The sequence below is a fragment of the Pyrus communis genome, chromosome 10, assembly GCF_041283825.1.
Source record: "Pyrus communis isolate YQ-2024b chromosome 10, ASM4128382v1, whole genome shotgun sequence".
Classification (NCBI taxonomy): domain Eukaryota; kingdom Viridiplantae; phylum Streptophyta; class Magnoliopsida; order Rosales; family Rosaceae; genus Pyrus; species Pyrus communis.
The window spans coordinates 31203845-31220830 of NC_142574.1; the positions used below are offsets into that span (position 1 = coordinate 31203845).

Consider the following 16986-nt stretch of genomic DNA (forward strand, 5'->3'; position numbering starts at 1 on the left):
TTTAAACATAAATATTCTAGTTCTAGTTCTATTAATGATGATTGTTGTTCGATTCTTCTTCTTGCTTTGAGTCTGCCTTTTAAATATTTTTTTTTTCATGTTTTACTTTAAAATATTTTTTTAGGTTTTATGTTATATTCTTAAACTGTTAAAACAATTATTATATTTACTGTTTTAACTAACGACAAAGTTTTGATTAAGTGGGTGATAGGGTCATTCAATTAGTATATTTAATGTATTTTATTTTGGGGATTTGGGATATGATACAAAGGGTGTTGGACAATGAGGACAAAACGGGTTTTTCAACAAAAATTTGTGCAAACACACGTTATTTTCAGTACGATTCGTGTGTATCATCTTTGTCCGATTGGATCCCGACATAGAAGTATAAAGCACTAAAGCTTAAATGTAGTACAGAGCACGCATGTTAATCCCACACAATTAATAAAACAGACGTAATTATTTGATTAAGTGATCTTCTAAACTATTCTAAATTTAAATGAAGGAAATTTCAAACTCAGTTGTAAATAGTGGAACATATTATTCTGGCCAACTAGTTTTGTTAGATATTTTGGTCTAAGATTGATATGCACAACTCTTGTTTGGATATAAGTTGCGGTGTCTTAGAGGTCTCATTTATTTAACTATAAGAGTGGACCCGTATCACCATTTTTTTTAAGGGAAATTAATGAAAAAAACTTGAAAACTTTGAATTTTAACGATAAGGACAAAATAAAGGATAAAGTAAATAGTATCAGGTTTGACTTTTAATGTAAAAATATAATTTTTCATTAAAGTGAACAGTACCGCGAGTTTTTCGTTAAAATTTTTTTTTTTTACCTACTTTTGAAGATATGAATAAAGGAAGACGACAACCCGGGTTTTCCATTTTCTTCCTTTATTTTTATTTTTATTATTGTTGGTGCAATGGACAAACAAATAATAACAATATGGAAAACCTTTTACAAGCACAGTATTAAATAGTCCATCATTAGTCTGATACTGTATCAAACACTCGACTAATTTAATCAGCATTATTCGATGACAAATTATCTTATCGGACTGAAATAGTCAGTACAGTTCGAGTTACCAAACGAGGCCGTTGAGACATAAACATATAATTTGGTTATGGAATTAATCATACTCTTGCTCTAGCTAGCAGCTGAACAATACAAGGATACAAGTGTAGTTCTATTAATGATGATTGCTGTTCGATGCTTCTTCTTGGTTTGCGTCTGCCTTTTCCCACACACCCTCATGAACGAATGGCATGGAACTGAGTTTAGGACACTCGAATATCTCCAAGTAATTCAACTTTGGAAACAATTTTTGCAGGCTTGGCCAATCCATCAGCAATTCTCCCAAGAACTTCAAGCGTAAAACTTTGACGTTCCATTGGCATTGTTCTCCGCGACGCAAATCCGAGAGCTTTCCCCCTCTGATATGGAGCTTCTTTAGTTCATCTAATTTCCATTGCATCAACCAATCAGGAATCTTAGAATGAGGGAAGTAATGGAGGTTAAGTTTCTTCAAAAGAACAGGACCCGACGGAGAGCCTGAAGCCTTTGATCGAGAAACTGGCGGCATTGATGAAAGTGATGATTTTGTTGGCTTTAATTTTGGGTGTTCATAAAGTCTTGACCATGATATGGATAAAGACCGGAGCTTTTTAAAATCTGCCAAAGAAATCAGCTCGCTTTCCACAGCGAACTCTTTGTCTACATGGATACTCAACTTTGTTAGATTTTGCAAGCTTGACAAATCAGCTAGCTTACAGGGCTGGCGTCCACCTTCTGCAGCCCTTGGCTTACCAATCACAAACCCTTTAAGCACCTGGAGCTGTGAGAGCAAAGCAAGTCCTTTCGGCATGTGGCTTATCAAGTAGCACTCGTACATATCTAAGTGTGTCAGGTTCTTGAGTGAGCCTATCCCTTGCGGAATTTTCTCCAAATCAAGACAGCCGTTGAGGTTCAGGATCCTCAGATTGCTGAGTTTGCAGACTGCAGCCGGAAGCTCAGTAATTCCAGAGACTCCTCGAAGACTCAAGTACCGGAGATGTCTCATATTCTTCAACCCTTTTAAGAAGTCACTGTCCTCTACCTGAATCAGATGTTCGGCGGAGCTCTGCCATCTTCCAAGCTGCAACACTCTGACGTTTTTCATCTTCGAGAACCAGTCTGGTCTGAACTCAAGATCAGGCTCATTGACATTGATCATACTTCGAACATTCTCCTGTTTTAAATGGAATGGCAATTCGAGTATAGAAGACCCTTCTTCGGTTTTTACCAGGCATGCCCTCCCAGAGCAAGTGAAGTCTTCCGTAGGATTTCTATCCACATCGAAATTGAAGAACTCATCTCTCTTTGCAAACACGATCACGGCATAACGAGTAGCAGGGTCCATAGTGCAGCTGTCAGCACTTGGTCTGCGCTTTTTGTACACCGGCTTGATGAGACCTTTTTCTGTAAATTCCTTGAAGAATTCATTTGCCGTCTCCTCAGCAGTCTTGCCTTCTGCTCCCAAAGTGTCTATAAACCCCTCACCAACCCACCAATGGACTAAAACTTTCTTCTTTATGACAGCATTTTCAGGGAAAACTGAGAAGCAGAGGAAGCACCGCTTCTGCAGGTCACTTAGACCTTCATAGGCTTCTACAGTTTTTTTGAAAGCTGAACTCTCTTCCGTAATGTTCTGCGAGTTCACTTCTTGCGGTTCTGCCGAGGAATGACTAAGGTTGACTTCCGCACGCGTCATGGAAAGTCTGAAGCTCTCAGAATCCAAGTTCACTGAAGGTAATTGAAGAGACTCCTTTAAACTGGAGATAATTTTGACAACTTGGTCAAGCTTGTTGTGAAGAAAATTTGTTTTGGCGTTGTTTTCAAGCGTCTCCGTTCTTTCTTTGAAGGCATGATCTAAGCTTTGAAGAACTAATTCTCTGATAGCAGCGTTGACAAGATCTTCCCATTGCTTCAGTCTGCTACACGCCTTTCTGATGTAAATGAGATCACTCTGGATTTTCTGAAGTGTTTGCAGATAACGAGAGGAGTCGTCTTCTTCACTGTTGGTGCTGCTGCTGCTTTTGTGTTTTTCATCATATTCAGTTAGAAACTGTTTATCTTTAGATATATGATAATGAAAATCCGGCATGATAACTTCATTGAAAATTTGGAATGGGGTGACCTGCCCGGATTTCACGTACGAAAGAAGGTCTAGAGACACATAAGGTGACTGGAATGAAGTGGTGAAAAGCTCTCGTGCGGACATGGAGGATGATAACGTATAATCAAAGAAGGAACTAAAAACACGATTAGAGAAAGAACGAGTGGGACTTGTTCATCGAAAAAAGATGAGCTCAAAGAGTTTTGTAAGTGGTCACAATGCCCATCTGGTCTGTTGAACGTTCTTCACATCACACCGGTAGGGACCATTTTCCCGAATGATTATTAGTAAACTTTGGCATGCTGTATCAAAGACTTGTCAAAGACCTTGACCAGGTCTCCCTCCACGCGTTAGGTGTGAGTTTTCAAAACCAATTAAAACCAAATTGATGAGTAATGCATGCAAAAAGGGAGTAGTTGTAAGGGAAAATTGACTTGCGGATCGTCAAAATATCAGAGACACCGGTCGCGATATTATCCTCAACTTGGCAATTACCACCTACATAATCTATCAGATATGAGATTTTACCGTAAAAGACTTCAAAGCTAGTTGAAGTTGAATTAGGATATTTAGACTCTTCTTTCTTTCTTTCTCTGGCCGATGTAGGATTTCAACTCGGATATGCTGTGAACTTGCAGCATATGATTACTTTTCTGTAGTTTTAATAAGAAATTGCAACAATTAGCATACACATTTCATGGAATTTTAATAAGAAATACCACTTGTAGTTTTAATCGGAGTGAAGAAGCAAATTATATATACTAAAACCCAGTTGGGTTCCGGCATTGTTCGGCAATAGTGTCCGGACGGATCTGCCCCTGGCTTCTTTGCTTTCTTCCGTTTCTCTCACTTGCTTCGTGCGTTGGAGAAACCCTTATTGTTATCCTTCTTTTCTTCAGAATTCTTTCACTCTTTGGCCACGTGTTGATCATCCTAGGTATCTTTTTTTTCCCATTCTGACTCCCTCTTTTATTTTACTTTTTGTGTCGCCATCCGACTCTCTCTTCGATTCCAGCGTTTTATCCTTATCTAATCCACACTGGCAGCAATGGTACATGCATTTCCACCAAAAAATAATTAAAAAAACCTTACCTCATCATACCTGGCAGCAATGATGCATGCTTTGCCACCAAAATATAATTAAAAAAACAAAAATCTGGAACATGTTTGCCCCTGTTTGATGCCAGCTTGCCCGTTGCTTTTCTTCTTTTGCACAGCCTTCCCATGCGTTCTCCACTGTTTTGCCACGCGTCGATCATCGTGGATAAGTTCTCTTCAATTGCATCTCTCCAAATCTCCTTCAGTTTCCAGTTGCTTTCCTTTTCTCAACCTTTGGTTTCCGATCTTCTCATCTTTCTCATTTTTCTCAGCCAAATCATCTGTGCAAATTTCTTGCGTTTAAAACCCTTGGAAAAATAAATAGTTGCTGCATCTTCCGTTTAAAATCCTTAGGTCAGTACTGATTTTGTTGGTTTTTGGATTTTATCAGGGTGGATTTGTTATCTCCAAGGTCCACCTCTGTTTGGTGGTGAGTTTTTTTAACCTTTAAAGTATTGCTGTTTTAATTTTTATTTTTGTAGTTTTCCATGTTCAAGTGGGATTTTTGTATGAATTTTTTTCCTTCTAATTCTGGGTGTTTTCTTTATATTGTTAGATCCGATGTCTGGGTGTATGATTTGTTTGTGTTTTTCGTTTCAGAACACGATGCTCTATGTTTTTTGGAATTTAGTTTTTGTAATTTTTGGTGTTTTGTTTATATCCTTGGAACTGTCGTTTGGTTGTATGATTTGCATCTCTTTTTTTGTTTCAGGACACTTTGCTCTTCGTTTTTTGGGGCTTCTATGTGCAACTTCGAAGCCGTTTATGCTCAAGGTAAATAATTTCAGTTTTTTCCTTTTAGCATTTTCTACAACAAATTTATTTATTTATTTTTTAATATTGTGAAGTTGTGTTTTCTATAGTGTGAAAGTCGAATATGTGGGATATATATATATATATATATATATATATATTTTTTTTTTAGATTTTGGTGTCTTTTAGGGTTTTATTCTGGAGCTTGCAAGCCATTTTTGGGTCAGGTATATACTTTATCTCTTAGCTGTTAAATTTATTTTTTGTTTGGGTTTTTTGGTTGTTTGTGGTTCAATTTTTCTCTGAAAATTTAAAAAGAGAGGAATGGTCATGATTAATTTTTCCGTATTGAATCTCAAATTATCAGTGTATAGATACAAAAAATGATTTCAGTGTATGTAGGCAAGATAAAATTTTATGTCAAATGGTGAAGTATCACGACTTGGTTTCCAGTTTTAATGTTCTTTTTATGTGTTGTCTTTGCTTTCATAAATTGATACCTTATTGTTGATAAGACTGATTTGGTTTTGCAGACCATAATTTTTAAGCAACAAAATTAAGCTGGAAATTAAATTGAGGTATGAATGCTTCCACTTATTCAGGTTATTCAATTGATATTTTCCTTTATTGGATTTTATTTTTGAATGTTGTTTAATAGAACTAATTTGGTTTTGTAGATTAAGATTTTTAAGCGAGAAATTCAATTGAAATTGTAACGAATTTGTAAATTTGTCAAGTATATCTTACATTCGTGGTTCCATATTCACTTTACCCATAACTATTGAATTTTCTCTCTTGACTGGATGGATTTTTATAGTTTTTAGGATCTACAGTTGCAATGCCTTTGATGGATAAAACACAGAGGACCCAGCTACTCTTATAGAGCTTCTTTAGCATCGTAAGTTAAAATTGCATATCATTTTTTTTTGTTTCATGGAATTCATTATGTTTAATAGCATACCAATTATGTGATACCAATTGTTATCTTAGCAGTTTCTAACAATTTGTAAAGTACGGATAAATGTGTAGAAGTTTGAATTATACATATGAAAGTTTCATCTATTATACTCTTTTACTAATTTTTGTTACACAATCAATTATTCACAGGTAATGCTATTCAGGGTGGTTCAAAGAATTTCAAGAGCCTCATTCATCCAATTTATGCTCTTCATGTAAAAATTCTTTCAATAAGTTCAAACATCTTTCGGTGTAGATAACATTAACATTTTGTAACAATATATTACAGCTTTGAAACATTTTTTTCATACGATTTCTAATCCCGCAGCAACGCGCGGGCAATATTTCTAGTGATCTACTGAACTTGGAATTTCATCTGAACTGAATCAACGCAAAATGTTCATTTGATTTCAAACAGATCGCCATACAAATAAAATAAAATGTAATAAAGTCACACAACATATTTCATTACAAGCATCCCCCACCCAATTGCCTAAAGAAATAAACGATAAAGAAGCTTGGATGGATGATTTCACTTGGTTGGCACCATTTTTTCAGCATGGTTTTCGAGCTCATAGAATTGTGTTCCCAAGCCGAGATGATACATCAGTAGCCAAGTGAAAGTCAGAAGTTCTCCACCCCTACTTGGTTGCTGAGCATGTACAATTGGTCTACATTTGATGGAAGCATAGGACAGCAATTCCACCCAGACTCGGCTCATTAGCTTCCACGGGTCTCGTCCCAACTTTTCAAGCTCTCCTGCTAGGAAACATGCATCAAACAACACAGATTTGCTTTTACTTCCCTTCACAGCAGCTGATCTGAATTTGGCCTTCACACGTGTGATCTCGGCGCAGGCTTTTTGATGATCAGATATTGAGTGCTTGGAAAAGAATCTCTTTGCCTCTGCACAAGTGTCCTGAAAGACTATATGCCAATTCCCCAAGAATGGGGCCATCATCTTGTGCTGCATCACCAGAAGATAAAACATATAATCCGAAAGTATTTTGCAGATTTTTCGCCTTTCGTCAGCATCTTCCAAGGTTTTTGCAAAGTAGAGTTCTGTTGCAATGTGCCACAGAAGAACACTCTCTGCATACTGATATTCCCCTACACTCCATTTGAATTTCACGTAGTCTGAAGTCAGCAGGAGAGCCCAGTCACCTCTTTGTGAGCATGCCTCCATGGCGGTTCTTCTGTTGTTTGCTTCCAAAGATTTTAACCTCAGCTGCTTGAACATGAAGCCCTTGAGCTCATCCGTGAATTTCTCAGAGGAAGAAAAGAGAGAAACTTTTATTTTGTCTAGGATTCCTCTAACACCCACATAACCACCAATAGTGAACACCCATTCTGGACGCTCATCCAGGCAATTCCTTATCATATTATACTGGGACACCGATCCAGACCACCTTCGTCTTTTCAATATCCACGAAGGGATATAACGTTGGCTCCAGATGTTTCTTAAGGCAATGATGGTCCAGTCAGAGAAAATGAGCTTCAACAACACAGATAGTATGTCGAGGACTATGGCTGCGCCAAGCAATACAAAAGTAAGAACAATGTCAAACTTACCAAACTCATGTTTCTCAAACTCATCTTTTTCAACTACAATGAACAAAATCAAGGCACCGATGGTTGAACAGAAGGTGAACAAGCGGAGCAAGTAGCCGATTTTGTGTAGCACCACAGCTACCTTGGTATGGAGAACCTCATACATGAAGCTGAGCTCGTACTCTATCAGTTGAAAAGCACTGATGGGTGTTCTTTTGAGAAAAAAATCTCGACTGCGCTCTCGATCTTTGGAGCTCAGAAGGAGCCCAATAATGAGTCCCTTGAAGCTTTCGAAGAAGTGATATGATTCCTGCAATAACTGCATGTCACTTAAATATTCTTGAGTAACTCCGTCAACTGTAAATTTGGGGTTTTTCTTGTGATTGATCGCTTTCACAGTGTGCAATGGCCTTGTTGGCGGCATCTCTACTTTGACTGACCTCATTGTAGAATATATGGCGACGGCCTCTTCATAGTCAGGACCAGGTTCTCGCTTTGGCAATGCAGTCTCTCCAAAATGGTCCAAGCTTGCAAGGTACAGACAGCATGTTCTCTCCCCAAACTTGACAGTTCCAGCAACAAATACTAGGATCGTCGGGATCCAAAGCCTGTTTTCGACAAGTGTCAGATAGAAACAATACGCAGCAGCCAGGACTTGTAGGATGAGTTGAATCAAGTGCCTGAGCCAGAACTCATTGTCCTCCAGAGCAAAAGAAGTAATGGTATCAGGACCACCAAGATGCACCAAAAGAAACGAAGCCCACAATGCTAAAAGGTCTTCATTATTTCTAAAGCCACAAATCTCAGTCTGGCTTTTGGCGATTATCCCAATGGAAGCAGCACCAACCCAGTCGGAGAGCAAGTACGCCGACCAGATCAACCCTAGGAGCAACTTGCTTCTACATTGTTGCCTGAAAGGCGCAGAAAGCGTTAGGAAAACTTGAATAGCAAGGCTCAAGAGAATGCAGCCCCTCAGATTCCATACATCCCATATCTTCATCAGCTCTTTGGGTATAGGTAGCTGCATAGTTGTCACCATATTTCCTCCTGTAATTAATATCCTCCAAGTGCATAAAACTTGAAGCTTAATTTGCAGTGCGTGCTCAGAAAGAGAGCTTAATTTGCAGTGTGTGATAAGAAAGAAAGATTTGTCGTCTTTCTTGAGTGCGCGACTTTGTCTCTCTCTAGATTGACTTAAAAGAGACATTGGGTCACAATCATATGATGGTGGAACCAATTCGGTGGAAATTTCGTACTCGTTTTTATTTTTGGTGACAGTACGCTAATTACATATTAACACCAACTTTGAATATTCTATTCAACTTCCCAGTTTTTGAGGTGCAACCACTGCGAAGTTGGGTTCAGCAGCTTCAGCTTTGTGGATTGAGAGAAATTTTTCGTTCTGACTAGAGAGCACTGATGGTACATCACGTATTTTTATATAAGTGGTAGAAAATTTTATCTTTTAAGTTATTAACTTTTTAATACACATATCTCATCATTTCTATCGTGAAATGTGGTGTACCACTCTATTTTGAACACAAAAAATCTCTTATGAATTCAGATCCTTCAACCATGCATTCATGTATCGTAGTCTATTGTACGGTCTCATCTTTTACCAGGAAGCCCACGAGACGACTCATTCAAAGCGTGATTTGGGACCACGCCAGAGGCCGCCCATTATTCAGTCTTTGTTTGTATCATATGTGATGGAAACAAGCCATCGGCTGACCATAAAGTTTTCAACGTGTCAGGAACACAATTCGATATGTCAAATGTTATAATACAAATGATTGAAATTTAAAAAATTTCAATGTATCAGAAACACAACTTAGTACACCAAGTGTTGCAATACAAGTGGTTGAATTTTTTTTCTTTCCAAATACCCAATCATTTGCATTATAAGTGATCTCTCTGGCTAACCCCATAACAAGTTAATGGGAGCTTTCTACTCCTTGGAGTAGAAGCCCCCTTGCTTCAGGACTGTGTCACCACCACAACAGCGATCAACAACGTAAGATGTTAAGTCTGATAGGATGTTGTCTATTATGCTAAATCAGCATGATTGTAGTGATGTGTTGGCATTGCTGACTAGAACAAACAAGATTTAGTTAGAATTGTTGGTTGTTAGGGAGTGAATTAGAGAGGAAGCTACCTAGTTACTATATAGGGAAATACTGTAGAAGGAAAAAAGTTGTTGTAATTACTTTAGTCTAAAGAAGGAGGCAAAATTGCACTGTAGAAATGAACAGTGTTTTGGACCACATTTCAGTTTATTTACAAGCTTGCCAGTAGGTGAAGGTGGCTGGGTTAGTTCGTTTTGGGCTGTGTTTGCTGGGCTTACCTCAATTGTTGATGAGGTCGGCCCTTTGGGTGTTCAAATGATGGGAATGCCCATCTAGGGTTAAGATCGGACGGCCCGGATTAAAAGTTTGGAGGGTACTTTTGTCATCTTAATTGTCGGGACTGATTGGGATCGATGGTGAGGGGATTGTAGGGCAGAAAGGAGGCCATTCTCAGTTTCTGCTACTCTCCGCAAACCCTAATTTCTTCGTATCGTTCCAGTATTCAACGACAAACCCAAATCCCTAAACGCAAATTTCTTCATTTTTTCCAGATGAGCAGATCCTCAAGTCCAAGATTGAGCTCCTTAACATGACCAACACGGTCGACTACGCCATGGACATTCACAAGTCCCTCCATCACACGAAGGTGATTAATTTCCATATTGGGGTTCCATTTTTCTTCATTTCTGGAATTTGGGTTTTAATTTCAGTAATTTATTTCTATTAATTTTAGTAAATTTTATTCCCCTTTTCTTTTCCTCTTTTTCTCTCCCCTCTCTCTGTAACCATCCATCAAATCCCCTCATCCCTCCCTTTTCTCACTTTATAATTTCCCTAAAATCCTTCACCGATTCTCTCTCACCATTCTCAATCTCACCAGCCGCGAGGTGTTCGAGGTCGATGAGACGATTGCTATTGAGTCACAGACCATCAAGCAGATGGTGGAAGACGACCACGCCAATAATGTGATCCCTCTCCCCAATGTCACCACCCACATCGTCACCAAAGTCATCAAGTACGGCCAGAAGCATGTCGAGCGTCGAGACGGCGATAGCACCGATGTCGGCAAGAGCGGCGATTAGACTATCAAGAAGTTCGTCGGACTTCATCAACGAGATCAAAGATGATCAGAATGTTCTCTTTGATCTAGTCTTGGTGAGTATCGTGATCCCAACTCTTTGTTATTGTTAGTTCAATTTCTCTGTTCGAGTCACTACAGAGTTTTCTGTCACTAAAAAACAGGAGTCGCTTCGGGTCTCGATTGTTCAGCAGCTGCACCAGAATCGATTTGATTTGATTAGGAATCTTAATCTGTTTGAATAATTATATATATTGTTTGGTTGTCTGCTATACAAATTACCACAAAACAAGAAAGATTTAGTCACAAGTAAATAAAACTATAATTCTCTCTTAATTAATGCTGCAAAATCTGTGTTGGGTCAATAATTGCAAGCTATTTTTTCCGAGAAACAATCAGATTATTGGATCTAAGTTGCCAATTGTTTTAATTTTGAGGCTTCAATAAAATCAACACCCACAACTGGAGGAGTCAAGAAGCCTGACTGCTACCGCCCTGGAATCATCGCTCTTCGGTAAGTTTTCAACACAATATAGTTCAAATCCTTTGAATCATGTTCTTGAATTTTACAATATGTATCGTGTTCTTTGCATTTCGTTATCCGAACTCTATTCTTTGAATTTGGTTACCTAAATCGTGCCTAATTTTTGATGTAGCCAGTGGCTTTGTTGTATGGCTAGCTGATGTGATTTGGTAGTGTTTTTAGTTAATGGGAGACAGGGGACAAAGGTGTGGGGCAGCGAAGTCAAGTGGGATTAGGAATTTAGGATAGTAGAGTATTTGCTAATTTATAGGATTAGAAGTCTTCCTTTACTTTTGTCTTGGTGTGATAAAAAAAATGGGTGAGTAATTTTAACTCCAGTTTAAGGTAATAACATGTGAATTGTTCTCAGGTATATTAGAACTCAATTTTTCATGATGCTCTTTCATTTTCTTCTCAGTGAAAAAACATACTAAAGCAACAACGTTATGGTGGTGGGAATAAGCACTTTCAGGTATGTATGGATGTGTGATATGAATTAGGTGACTGATGTTGAAGCATCAATCAATAAAAAACAGATAGGATCTCAGATATTATACATTAATCCATACATAATATTTTTGTTGTCCGCCCTGCGTCAAGGTGAGAAAGGCCTTCTTTATTTCGGCATCAATTATTAATTGAAAACTCAATTCATATTTTTTCATAGAAATTTCGTCATTATGCACTGCTGTTTAATTGCTCTTTTTGGGTTTTCTAGCCAAAAAGTAGGTCACTGTATATTTATTTAGTTCCCCTGATTTTCTTTTTTAATTTATTTTTTGTTTGTTTTGTTGGGTGATGCAGTTTGAACGAATCAGGTTGAATTGAATAATCCTTGAAGTGACAAGAAGGAGCCGACTAAGCAAGTAATAATTCTTAATTACTTACATGTTTTCATTTTAATTTATGATTTGATTGGCCCTTATAGAAATTTCGAGTTCCATAATTACTGGACCATTGATATGTTATGAGTGTTGATTAGTGTAGGTATGTAAATATAGTGTATGGGTGTTAAGTAATTCAAATGTTATCGACGATCTTAGAAGGGAAGAGGTATCCCCTTCTTCCTTTTCTCTTGAGCTCCCTCTATTTAAAAACTAAAGCACGGCTGCCAGTTTTCTTATCCTTTAATCGCCGATCTCCTCAGGTTTGCCTCAAGCTGGCGAAGGAATCAGTGTAATGGAGCTCAGACTATCAGAGGTATATTTTCATATCCTTAAATTTTTATTTTATTTTATTAATTTCAACTGGATCTAAGAATTTCTAAGTCATGGATCTATGAATAGTTTGTGTTGAGTGTCTATTTTTTTTTTTCATCAAATGGTCTCTGTAGTGTCTTTGTGTTTGTGCATTCATGTATGAATATGATCTCTGCAAGTTCATTATTGTCCTGGGAAACCACCTAAATTATCGATTCCTTTCTTTCTATGTACATTGTTATCAAGTTCTATTTTCTAATTTTCTGATGTTGGGGTGGAGGGAGTGCTAATATGGTAATTTTGAGGTATTTTGTGTCTTTTGGGTAACTTTGTGATATGCAGTTGATTTTAGGAATTGATTTATGGTGGAATGCACTGACATAAGTTATTGTTTTTGTGCATAGAAGTTTGTCTCTGCTTCTCAGGTTCTTTGTCCCCGTGTTTATTAATTGTGTTTTTCTCTATTCATTTGGGCTGTCTCAATGATTGAAGATCTCAATCAAGGTTCTTTTCCTATCATTTCAAGCTAGATTAGCTGGTGAGTGATATGCTCTTTGTACTGGTGCGGTATCATTGGTGCTCACTTTGTATTTTTCCGATCCCTATATATCTGCTCAACTCTTGGGTCAATTATTTGCCAGTAGGAATGTTTAATTGCCTGATCAATGATGTCGATTCAATTTTGTTCAATAGGGATTTGAAATAGGGATTGAGACTCTCACATATGAGTAAGATGTCCCAATTGTTCATTGATTCTTAGGTGCTATGTCTTTTAGTTGCTTTGTATGGAAACTATTCATGCATATTGCGACTAATACATTAAAGTCCCGCAGCAACGCGCGGGCATATTTTCTCATTGGTACTGTAACAAGAAGTATATCCTTCACTGTTACGTTGAGTAAGAAGCAGAGTGTGGGTTGTATCAAAGTCATTATGTGAAATCCTGCTTCTGGATTTCACTATTGTAAATTACGCATTATGTATTAGCGAGATTTTAAATTATTTTGAGAATTTATGTGAGCTTTATTAAATTTAGATTTTAATTAAACTAATTATGATTTTTGAATTTGGGTCAGTAATCGTTAAAATTTCGTAGACCTTACAATGTCACACTAAGTACAATTGGACAGAGCTTGATCTTACGAGCGCCTAGGCGAAAACCATTCATGAATCGGAGTTGAAACAAAGAAATTAGAGGCTTTAAAAAAAAAATTTAGAAAAGGGGGAGAGGGTGCCAATCAGAAAAGGAAGAAATGAGGGGAAAGGAGGGAAGGGAGAAGGAGAGAACCGGCCAAGATCGTTTTCTCTGCAATGGCCTGCAGTATACGAGAGCAATTCCACCCGTACTTCACTCATCAGATCCCATTTCTTATCTTTCATCTTCATCAACTCTCTGGCCAAGATACACGCATCAAACAAGAAGGATTTACTTGTATCTCCTTTGACAGCAGCAGGCTTAACTTCGAATCCCCATTTGCAGGAAACGTCGGAACACACAAGGAACGAAGACTGTTGGTATAGAGAAGCATAAAATCCCCGAAAGCCATGCTTTTTCTTTCAGTAAAATAGCTTGCTTTGTTTTGAAAATGCAAGTCATTTCTTGGGAATGGTGGGGTTCCAGTGATGATCTCAGAGAAGGGAAGGGTCAAGTTTCCGTCGGAATCTGCAGACATTTTTTGTGAAAACTGTTAGTGGGTGTTTTGATTTCAGTTTCAGATTCCACTGTCATCAATCAAACGGCATCCGGGAGGATACTGACTGTGTTTGCTCAAGATAATCTATAATATAGATAGAAAAAGCAATATCACAACAAAGCTTTCATAGCTCAGTTGGTTAGAGCACCCGTTTAGTAAGCGGGAGGTCTTGAGTTCAACTCTCAATGAAAGCAAGATACTTTTTCTTATTCATTTTTTGTTGGGCTTTGGATTTTGGGCTTCATTTTTTTATTGGGCTTTGTTTTTCGGCTTAATGTTGTAACCTGCCCCAACCTTTTTGTTTTTGTTCTTGTTTGGCATGTCTGATGGTCCCTCTGCAAGATTTTAACATCAAGTATCTGTTTCCCGTGTCCAGCAGACGTCCATGCTTTCATAGCTCAGTTGGTTAGAGGCGTAGAGCAGCACCCGTTCAGTAAGTGGGAGGTTTTGAGTTCAACTCTCAACGAAAGAAAATTTCAATGTTTTTTGCTCCTTCTTTTATGTCTTGCTGCTTGCTGGGCTACATTAAAGCAAACTGAAGTTTGTAATGTGTCTCATGTTAACAATATTCTAATTAATCTAATTTAAACTACGAAAAGGTGGATTTGAACTTGGCGATGATTTAACTTTTACTCATACATATGCATGACAATTAATATAGTCAGAGCAGAAGAACAAATAGTTGACGGCTGTACTTAAACATCCAAATACACAAGACATTACGATTTCCGCTAATTCAAAGTTCAAACACTTTTAATTAATCTAACTCATCCTGTTTTATCGATTAAACTGACCCAGTAATCACTGGTGACATGATTAATGTAGGAATCACATGGAAATATAGGCTCTTGCTGCCACACCTGAGAATCCGAACTTTGAAGCTCACCAAATGTGACATCAGATGCACAAACACTTTGCTCTGCAATCTGGCCTTTTCGATCGTCGACTTCCCAAACGGGAAAGAATACGCTCGATGAAGCTGAACAAGTTGCCTCCAACTTTGATGATGCTACCTTCGTAGCTTCATCAACAAGAAAGAGTTGTCCAGCTTCAGATAACTTGTTCTTGCTGGTTTCTTTGTCACCGGACCCTTTTGCTTCTTCGTGTACTGATTCAATCGCCGCCTTGAAGCGTTTTTTCATGTGGGTGTGCCAGTAATTCTTAATCTCATTGTCCGTTCTTCCGGGAAGCCTTGCTGCAATAGCAGACCATCTAGGAAGATAATAAACAAAAAATCTTTTAGGAAACTTGTCAGTTTCTTATGAAGCTGCAGAAGTTGCTTATAAACGATGAATTATGCTTAAGGCCCGTTTGATAACCATTATGTTTACTTTCGAGTTGGTTAGATTTAAGTCCTTACCGGTTTCCTATTGCTTGATGCAACTCAAGTATGGTTTCCTCTTCGTCTTTGCTGAAGTTCCCACGCTTAATATCTGGCCTTAAGTAATTCACCCAACGAAGTCTACAACTCTTCCCAGACCTGGCCAGACCTAAAACAAATGTAGAAGAAGAAAAGTCAGTTCGTTAAAAACGCTTGTGGTTGTCTGAAAGCGCTTTGTACCCTTCTAAAAGCAATTCCAAACGAGCGAGTACCCAAATGATCAATGAAAATTTTGCTCAATTACGCATAAATATAGATAGAAATATCAAGAAACTTCAAATTTGCTTCCTACCAGCTGGTTTAGGCATCTGACTCCAATTCCAAATTCCATATCTTTGAATGTAAGCTACCAACTTGTGATCCTCCTCAGGACTCCATGGACCTTTCTTCACATCTACCGTCTTCTCACACCGCTGAGTCCTTTTCGCCATCTTCTATCTCCGATTCAGTGAGTTCTCTGCCGCCTCCGTACCCGTATATGTCTACGTACCCAATGTGCTTACGGTGTAGCACCGGGCAGACTGTTAGCGAGTGTGGATCATCTTAGGACAACAGAGTATGGCAAAGATCGAGGGGAAGAGGTATGCATAAAAGTATTTATGTAATCAATGTATCATATCGGTTAATTTGATGTAAACAATACAAATAACAAAGTCAATCATGTCATGATGATGTTGATCACACACAATAAGTCATACATGTAAAAGGACGAGTATATATAATTCAACACTCCTTAGCTTACTTTTCGTAAGGATCATGTTTACTCTATATTACAGTTGGACACGTCTGCAAAAATAACTCATTAAGAACATCCTAATTTTTTTATAAGACGATATTTTCAAATACTCTAATGTACAATAAAGTGGATTCAAACTTGGAAGTAATAGAGTAGACGCATTGTCCTGGTTAATTGACGTAACCATGTTCCAAAGAATACCATGACCCTTGCTGTTTTTTGAAGACCATGTAATATTTGAGTGTAGTTTTTAAGATGGAATAGTGGTCAAAATTGTTGAGCTTTAAATTTCTTCAAGCATCTTTACATTCACATTTTGTACAAGATGATAACAGAGTCCGTCAAGTTTGAACTTCATATGTGAGTCCAATGAAAGGGATTGAGATCCTTTTCGGATCTCACATTTCAGAACTCGCAGATCGAACAATTCAAAGCGTTCAATTTAAATTGTGCGGTCTTTATTAGCCAAGTTCATTGGCCAACCTGAGAAACAATCTCTCTCCAACGTTTGGGTATCTCTCTGTCTCTTGAATGTTCCAGATTACGTAGTTCGTAGGTTATAGAGAGAATCTCAATCCTAATTAAAGCACTAGGATTTTGATTACTACTTGCAAATAATCAACGTTAATACTATTTTAGTCTTACTAATATTATATAATACATTCTCTGTATCCAAATTGTGTATAAGCTGGAGATCAAGAGGATGATCTGTCATGATTCATGATGCTGCTGGCTTAAATCAAATTAGGATTAATTAATCATTTGAGTAAGACTTTAGTGGCCATTGATTG

At 37.9% G+C, this 16986-nt stretch overlaps 3 protein-coding genes, 1 long non-coding RNA gene and 1 other non-coding gene across 13 annotated transcripts; 2 read left to right on the forward strand and 3 right to left on the reverse strand.

Moving 5' to 3' along the window:
- Nucleotides 1-1102: 1102 nt before the first annotated feature.
- On the reverse strand, nucleotides 1103-3551 carry LOC137728577 (disease resistance RPP13-like protein 4). Its single transcript, XM_068467325.2, has one exon. It carries the CDS (start codon nucleotides 3262-3264, stop codon nucleotides 1195-1197), a length of 2070 nt encoding a protein of 689 aa, XP_068323426.2. The 5' UTR covers nucleotides 3265-3551; the 3' UTR covers nucleotides 1103-1194.
- A 2798-nt stretch (nucleotides 3552-6349) lies between these two features.
- On the reverse strand, nucleotides 6350-8752 carry LOC137730188 (uncharacterized). The gene has a single exon (XM_068469247.2). It carries the CDS (start codon nucleotides 8723-8725, stop codon nucleotides 6500-6502), a length of 2226 nt encoding a protein of 741 aa, XP_068325348.2. The 5' UTR covers nucleotides 8726-8752; the 3' UTR covers nucleotides 6350-6499.
- A 1113-nt stretch (nucleotides 8753-9865) lies between these two features.
- LOC148693888 (uncharacterized) lies at nucleotides 9866-14964 on the forward strand. Of its 9 annotated transcripts, none has more exons than XR_015951798.1 (9): nucleotides 9866-10230; nucleotides 10465-10739; nucleotides 11100-11176; nucleotides 11604-11657; nucleotides 11990-12051; nucleotides 12173-12238; nucleotides 12333-12385; nucleotides 14458-14511; nucleotides 14904-14964. It is a non-coding gene; the product is annotated as an uncharacterized LOC148693888 (long non-coding RNA). The 9 variants fall into 9 exon arrangements; XR_015951799.1 differs by having other exon boundaries at nucleotides 14455-14511; nucleotides 14904-14918; XR_015951797.1 differs by lacking the exons at nucleotides 14458-14511; nucleotides 14904-14964 and adding an exon at nucleotides 12877-13415 and having other exon boundaries at nucleotides 9870-10230.
- On the forward strand, nucleotides 14199-14272 carry TRNAT-AGU (transfer RNA threonine (anticodon AGU)). The gene has a single exon. It is a non-coding gene; the product is annotated as a tRNA-Thr (tRNA).
- Nucleotides 14697-16116, reverse strand: LOC137727389 (transcription factor MYB15). Its single transcript, XM_068466258.2, has 3 exons — nucleotides 15752-16116; nucleotides 15439-15568; nucleotides 14697-15290 (listed from the first exon to the last, which is right to left on the reverse strand). Exons 1-3 carry the CDS (start codon nucleotides 15888-15890, stop codon nucleotides 14846-14848), a joined length of 714 nt encoding a protein of 237 aa, XP_068322359.2. The 5' UTR covers nucleotides 15891-16116; the 3' UTR covers nucleotides 14697-14845.
- Nucleotides 16117-16986: the final 870 nt, after the last annotated feature.

Excerpts from the sequence above, each read along its gene's own strand:
- LOC137728577 (XM_068467325.2), bottom strand. The coding sequence starts at position 3,264 with ATGTCCGCACGAGAGCTTTTCACCACTTCATTCCAGTCACCTTATGTG.
- LOC137730188 (XM_068469247.2), bottom strand. The coding sequence starts at position 8,725 with ATGTCTCTTTTAAGTCAATCTAGAGAGAGACAAAGTCGCGCACTCAAG.
- LOC137727389 (XM_068466258.2), bottom strand. The coding sequence starts at position 15,890 with ATGGCGAAAAGGACTCAGCGGTGTGAGAAGACGGTAGATGTGAAGAAA. Across the intron at positions 15,569-15,751 it reads TCAGATGCCTAAACCAGCTG|GTCTGGCCAGGTCTGGGAAG; the intron begins GTAGGAAGCAAA and ends CATTTGTTTTAG. Across the intron at positions 15,291-15,438 it reads CATCAAGCAATAGGAAACCG|ATGGTCTGCTATTGCAGCAA; the intron begins GTAAGGACTTAA and ends TTATCTTCCTAG.